This window comes from Carlito syrichta, unplaced genomic scaffold (assembly GCF_000164805.1).
Source record: "Carlito syrichta isolate Samal-C Ts95f unplaced genomic scaffold, Tarsius_syrichta-2.0.1 Scaffold303344, whole genome shotgun sequence".
In the NCBI taxonomy this organism is placed as follows: domain Eukaryota; kingdom Metazoa; phylum Chordata; class Mammalia; order Primates; family Tarsiidae; genus Carlito; species Carlito syrichta.
In genome coordinates, this window is record NW_007247440.1 from 80,122 (window position 1) to 87,394 (window position 7,273).

The window sequence follows — 7,273 nt, forward strand, 5'->3', positions numbered from 1 at the left end:
AATGTCTCAGGAGAAACAAAAGATTTTCTTGAGGAAATTCTAATTTGCTAACAGAGCAGGGTCGTGGTCTTCTTCCAGCCTAGACGGCAGATCTACCACTAGTAGTCTCCAGGGTTGGCTATCCAACTTCAGTATAACCAATTAAAAGGGACCAGCCATAAAAAGTGCAGCTACTACTGCCAGGCCATAAACTAGACCTTATCGGTGACAGTGGTGCACATTACAAACTTCAAACTCATTCCTCGCTCTAATCCATCAGAAACTTCCTGGCTTTAATAGGCTATAAATGGCAGAGGCTTTGAAGTCCCTGGGATTAGGATCAGTAATAGACAGAGTGAATGAGAAACTAAATGCAGGTGGAACACACTCTATGGGTCCCGAATTAAAAACAAATCCAATTAATCAAACAGTCCTCAACCCTAGCTGCCAGCCAGCGGATTACAGGGGTGGCCAAGGCCAGGAACAAAGTGATTAAGGATGAACTAATGGGAGCTTCCAATGCTTGCTCCCTGTAAGGACTGACGTGAAGTCTGGACAGGGTATGCTTTGCTACTGACTTTCCCAATCAGAGGTGAGGCAATACTTTTTTTTTTTGAAGGAGAGCACAGTATCAGAGCAGAGATAAAAAAGGAGAAAACAAACGCCTTTTAAACTGAGTCTTCATGTAAACACACCAGCTGGGATGGCTGAGGGAAGCTGAGATCTGTTTTCCCTAAGCTGATGGCCTTTGATCCTACTGATTCCTAAGCCCTCAAACTCTTGTGGCTATAGAGTATGCTGGGGCTCAGAGTTAGACAGGCCACCCTACAAGAATGAGAAGACTAAGAAAACTGGGGTCATGCTGCTGCAGAAATGGCATTGCTGTTGAGAAAGCAGGAAAATTCATTTAAAACAAAGGATGCGAATCAGTTGGCCATCCAAAAATCAATCTAGCTGAGAGGTACACTGAAGTCCAAACCAGGCCCTCTCCCAAGCACACAACTTCCTCAGTCATCTTACCTTCTGGAGGGTTCTTATTCTGATTATTCCAGACGACTAGCAGCTTGGATAGACTGGGCACCTTGGACACCTCAGTGATGACCCGGAAGAGGCTCTCCACGCGGTCATAGGTGAGGACGATGGCGGTGAACCCCTGAGACTGCGGTGGGATCAGCGGGAGGAAGAGTGGGTTGCTCACGCTGCCCCACTTCTGCGAGAGAACAGATTCACAGGTCAGAGCAGCAGCTGCAACAGTGTGGTTTAGCCAATCTCGTCTGCACAGCTGACTGTGGCAGGCCTGGTGGCTTCTATCACAACCAGTCCTAGAGCCAAGCAATGGTTCAAAGTCTTCTCCTCCTCAAAATTTGCATAGACTCCCTTTAATTAAGTTGGGCTCCGGTGCCACTGAAAAAGGAGCTGACAATTTTTGAAGCTGAGAAGAGAGTTCTAGTTAAACATGACACATGAAAAGCATGCCTCCTGGATGGCGGGAGCCTTCTTCCCCCTTCAGTGCTCAAAGCACTCCCCTCCAGGCAGAAAGCTGGCCCTCACACAAAGAACTGCTGGTCAGCTTGTTAGGACCTCCCTCTTAATCATGAACAGATTCCAGAACCACAGACATTTCAAGAGCATCTTCTGCATGAGTGACAGAAAGCAAATGAACAAAGCAAAAAAGGAACTCAGAAGAAACAGAGATACTAGAAACAGCAGAAGGAAATTAAAACAGTATCAACAACAAATTGTGTCCTCAGGGAGATAAGATTTTTCATCCTTGAAATGAAAACAAATTTCTATTTTTGTTTAAAAAGATCTATTGAAGAAGTAAAAGAACTCTTGGACATTAAAAACATGATAGTTTAACATTTTTTTAAAGGGTAAGATTGCAAGATAAAGATGACAAAAATACTCCAGACTAGTGAACAAAGAGACAGAGATAAAAAGTAGGATAGAAAAGAGGAAAAAATCTAGGCGGTCCAACATCCATTTAATAGGAGGTTCCAGAAAAAGAAAACACAGAATATGGAAGAAGTGAATCTACCCAGGAATTAACAGGTTCTCAGTACAAAAGGTGTGACAGGCATGAATTTTCAGATTTGAGGAATAAGTAGCCAGCACACTGAATTCTAAAAAAGATAAAAGACCAAATAAAAACAAAAAAGAAGCACAGTGTGTGGATGTAGGTGATAAGTATGTGAGTTCACTGGGCAATTCTTAAAACTTTTCTGTAAGTGTGAACTTTCTCAAAATAAAGTTTAAAAGGTAATGAAAGAAATTCAATCTCTTTGCCATCATTAAAATATTAAATAATTTCAATGCAGCGATGTAAGTAAAATATTTTGGCACTGATACTAAGAAAAGATTATTAAAATGTTCTTATATTTTTTACCAGTTTTATTGGGATATAATTTATATACCACACAATCCACCCATTTAAAGAGTACAATGGTTTTGGGTATATTACATTAATTTTTAAAAACTGTGTTAAAAATATATATAAAAAGAAATATGCCATTTTAACCATTTTAAATGGACAATTGAGTAGTATTAATGATGATACTCACATTCATGTTATCATGGGAAAAGCTCAGGACCAAACTCCGTCTCTACTAGAAGGTATGAAATGTCCTCTCCGTTATTCTGGCTGCCTTATACTTCCTTGAAGGCTTTTTCATTCTGGGATTCCTAAGGTTCCCTATCAGCTCACCCATAACACTGATGGACACCCATCACCACATATATGACAACAGCTGTTTGCCAGATGTAACCGTGCGGGATAGGAAATGTACACAAACACATGGAATACACATGGGATGGGAACTCAGGGAGAGTGAATGGGATTCCTGGAGTCCTAATGTAATCAGGATATTAAAACCAAAATGTCCACAACATGCTATAATTAGATTTCACAACCAAGAGGCACAATAGGAAAGACCACCTTCTCAATGTTGACCTTTGTGTCCATGACATTGAACTGTGACATTAACCTGTCTTAGGAAGGTGCCTGAATTTTAGTGTTTGTACCCTATCATCTGTTTATATTTCTAGAAACCCTTTTGCATTTTCTCCCCCAAATTGCCTTCTTCATTCCCTCCTGCCTTTCAAGGAAACGAGAGTCAGTGAGTAGCCCTATACTTAAGGGCACTGTAGACCTCCCAGGATGTTTCACGGTCTATCTGCCATCACCAAGCCCAACCCTCTCGCCTACTCCTCTCAACACAATACTCACTAGTGCTCACTTGAAAAACACCATTTTAAATGGAAAGCAGACAAAAAAATCTTTTAAAAAAGTGTATACAAGCCGGGCTCATGGCTCAGCCTGTAATCCCAGCACTTTGGGAGTGGATTGCCTGAGCCTGCGGGTTCGAGACTCGCCTGGGCAACTTGGTGAGACCTCATCTCTACAATAAAATCAAAAGTGAGCCGGGCGTGGTAGCGCGCGCCTGTAGTTCCAGCTACTTGGAAGGCTGAGGCGGAAGGATCGCCGGAGCCCAGCAGGTGGAGGCTGCGGTGGCCGGGAGCGGCCACTGCACTCCAGTCTTGGTGACAGAGTGAGACTCCAACTCAAAAAAAAATAAAAAAGTGTATACAATAATTTAATATGTGATATTGAAACTGTCAAGATTTACTGAGCACCTACCAAGCGGTAGGCACGGTACTTGACACATGTTATCTCCTTTGAGACTCACGACAACTCCCAAGCCAGAGACAGCTAGTGCTCTCATTTTACGGATGATGAGATTGTAGGATTGGAAACAGTGAATGGTGTTCAAGGTCATATCACCTGCAAGTGAGGGAACTGGGACACAGCCCAGGCAGACTGATTTCAGAACACCAGACAGTAGTGGTTCACAGCCCTTCCCATGCCCTCCTCAAATACATTCAGAACAAGTTCAGGCAAAAATCACCATTTTATAGACTTCGGAAAGTGGAAGTGTGGGGAACTCCAGGTTTACCACTTGTAGCTCTTCTCTAAGACAAAAGTCCTCCAAGTTCTTGGCCCACAATGCTCAAGACTGAGCCAATAAGCAAGAACCCACCCCAAACACTGTGATTTCAGAGAGTCCACGGAACAAAAACACACCAAATATATGACACTGACACAAGTGAGTACATAAATTAAAAAAGGTAAATATACCACTCACACAGAAGGAAAAACGATTAAAACTCTGACAGAATGAGGTCTGTTCTTCAGGAGAAGGGAGAATGCCAACACACTAAATGCTTTTATGACATTAAGACGAGGAAAATTCCCCAAGAGAAGCAAAGCTTGCATTCACAAAACGAGCACCTTGGCATTCAAACCGAGGCACCCCTGGAAGGCACCACAGCTCTGGTTTCAAGGAGCTGCTGGGGGAAGGAGCCAGAGTCTCTGGCAAGAAACCCGGCCTGACCCCATCCTGTATTCCAGCTCCACTTGGTGGGGAGGTAGAGGGATAGCTGGCTGGGAAGTGGACAGTAACTTTACTTTTTCCACACTGTCCACTTGTATCCCAAATCAAGCCTGGGAACCGGGGAAGCATGTGGGGTATAGACCGAGATGGAAAAAAGTCTACGGAGGATGGGAACACTGCCGACACACTCCCATAATACACAGAAGCAACACATATACTACTGGGCATGTATTTACTCAGACACAGGCTTGGCTCTGTACTGCAGGACACGCCACCAGTCTTGAAGCAGATGACTTCCAGAGTGAGCTGGCATGTGTGGAGTCAGTTTTGGAATCACAAGTCCTTCCTCTGAATCCAGGCTCTTCCGCTTACCAACTTTGTGACCTGGGCAAGGTACTTAATTTCTCTTGTACCTCAGTTTCCCCATCTATAAAATCGTGATAATACTACTACCTTTCTAGGCAGTATGACTTAACGTAAAGGAGGTAATATATGTAAAGTATCTGGCAGGTACAAGTATTCAATAAATGTAGCCAGTGGTGACCTTGTGTGAATAACAATTTCTTTGGGCTTAAAAAGTAGGCTGGGCGGTAGCCGACCAGCCTCGAAGTCCCTTCCAGAACAAGAGTTCTAAGTGAAATCCATCATGCTTTAAGGTACTGGTTACCTGGTTTCTCTCTCTCCACTTCTTTCTCTCTAACTACACTGTTTTTATTTCCACGGTTTTCTCTTTTCCTGTTCTTTATATTTTAGCTATCCTGAAAGTTTGAGGAAGGCAGGAGCCTTAAACACCCAGAACTTAATACAGTGCCTAGTGCTAGTCAATGAAAACCTGTTAAAAAATAAGTAAGTTAAATCCAAATGGTCCCGGCCGTGTTCTAACCATCCTCCTTATGAATAGATATGAACAGATGATATGCACTCACATGTGTGGAGTTATGAGTTTTGAAATGATTTCCAGTTAGTTCATTTGAGAAGTACTCATCAAGTATTATGCTAAGTGTTCTGAAGAAGTATATGATTTTACAGGACTATTTTACGGAAGGCTTGAACGTGGGCCTTGTCATTTCCTAGTCTTGTGACTATGTATAAAGTTACTTATGTGAATATTAGTTTGCTCATCTGTAAAGCAGAGCTCATGGTATTACCTATCTCCTAGGGGAGTGATGAGTCAATGAGATTACACACACAAACACTTAGCAGAGGGCTCCACACAGAGGTCTCCACTCCGTGAACAGTTGTTTAAAACAAATGCAGAACACTTCCAGCTCTTCTCAGCTGGTATTCTTCTTGCCTGCTAAAACACTGGCATTAGTGATTCAGCAATCATTCCCACTAGCATTCTTTCTGGTACTCATTCAGTTAGTCAGCATTTCTTGAATATCTACTCTAAGGCCGCGACAGTGTTAAAGATGTAAAGATTCCTTTCAAAATACCCATAATCTGGTGGGAAAGACAGCTAGGAAAAAGATGCAATGCAAACTCACAAGTAGGAAAACAAGGAGCTGAAGGTGTTCCATAGTGAACACAATCACCTGGAAGAGAGGAGGAGGGCGCCAGTGAAGCGGGTCGTCAAGAACAAGAGGGCTGACCAGAGGAGCAAGGGGCAAGGCGAGAGGCTTGGGCAAAGGTTCGCCAGCAAGACAGTGCAAAGATCCATCGACAGGGCAGGTCACAGAGGGCTGGGAGAAGGGAGGAAGGACGGAGGGCAGAGGGAGAGAAACTCAGACGCAGGCAGGCTAACGCCCCATTGTGAAAAGCCTTGAGTGACGGGAAATTTTTAGAAGTGACAGGGTAGCTCTTTTGTTTGTTTCTTTTGAAACTTTCTTTTCCTGAGTATTGTTTTAGAGGCAACTTAACACAGCTCCCTCTATGTTCTATTTCAAACGGTCATAAATAGGAAACGCTGACCTGCAACCAGGCTTCGGTGCCACTGGCTTTCCCCTCCTCAAACACAGTCCTGTTTGCCTTCGGAGCTCAGGGACAGTGTGGAGAAAGGCAGCTTGAATTGGGGCGTAGACCTTCACACAGACACTGCACTCCGCGAGGGTAAGGTCAACAAACTAACCCCCAGAGGAAAAAAGGTTACTGGGGAGGGGTGTTTCAAAAACGGCATTTAGTCACCTCTGAAATACCTTTAAGAACTAACCCCCTGCCGGCTGACCAAAGAGAGTGTCTACAGTCTGGGACCTCTTGACCCCACTTTCTGCAGGAAATCCAGCAAATTTAAACCTCCATAATTTACTCAAGACTCCAGCTTCTGCCAGGGAAAAGGCAAACAATGCTGGCAATTAACTCAGTTGCCTGATTAAATCTCCATGATGGCAAGACAGGGCACGAAACAGGCATTTGGCAGAGAGAGCTGGAAAGGGGCAAAGCCCATCGACACGGCTGCAGCTTCGAAGACTTGGTGAGCAATTTTCAAATATACTCGATGAAACATTCGTTCAGACGGGAGGAAATGCCAAGAGTGGTGTGCATTATTCTGACCAAGCACTGGCTTGTGGCCAAAGCGCCTTGTGCATCTCTTGCCCCTCCTCCCACTCTGCTTCTCACTCCTACAACACAGATTCATTACCGAAGCTCCAGGAAGAAATCCTACATTGTTAAATTGCAATTACATAAAAGTGATCGCTAACAGCCACAAGAACTGTCAGGTCACGGTGCCAACTGTAGAATAGCTCCATCGTGTCACGTATTCTGGAAAGCCCTGGTGTATGGAGCTGGTGGTGTGCAGACCAAGAGGCAGAAGGAGTTGTGGGCTCAGCTTTCAGGATGCTTTGAAGGAAAAGGCTTGGGAGACTAAGCTTCAAGTCAACCACCAGTGCAAAGGGGTTTCTCCTTCAGGAAAGAGATTCACACTCAAGCAACCAGTTGTGCCTTTGGCAATCCCATACTTGGGA

The 7,273-nt window shown here is 44.0% G+C and overlaps 1 protein-coding gene across 1 annotated transcript in view; it reads right to left on the reverse strand.

Annotated features, from left to right (window-relative positions):
* LOC103260803 (exostosin-2) overlaps nucleotides 1-7,057 on the reverse strand; it is a 64,006-nt gene extending 56,949 nt beyond the window's left edge. Inside the window, exons 1-3 of the mRNA XM_008058453.2 lie at nucleotides 6,992-7,057; nucleotides 5,858-6,052; nucleotides 1,000-1,189 (exon numbers count right to left, since the gene is read on the reverse strand). Of these exons, the coding sequence (XP_008056644.2) occupies nucleotides 1,000-1,189; nucleotides 5,858-6,052; nucleotides 6,992-7,057 (451 nt within the window). The remainder of the gene's footprint in view (nucleotides 1-999; nucleotides 1,190-5,857; nucleotides 6,053-6,991) is intronic.
* Between the last annotated feature and the right edge of the window lie 216 nt (nucleotides 7,058-7,273).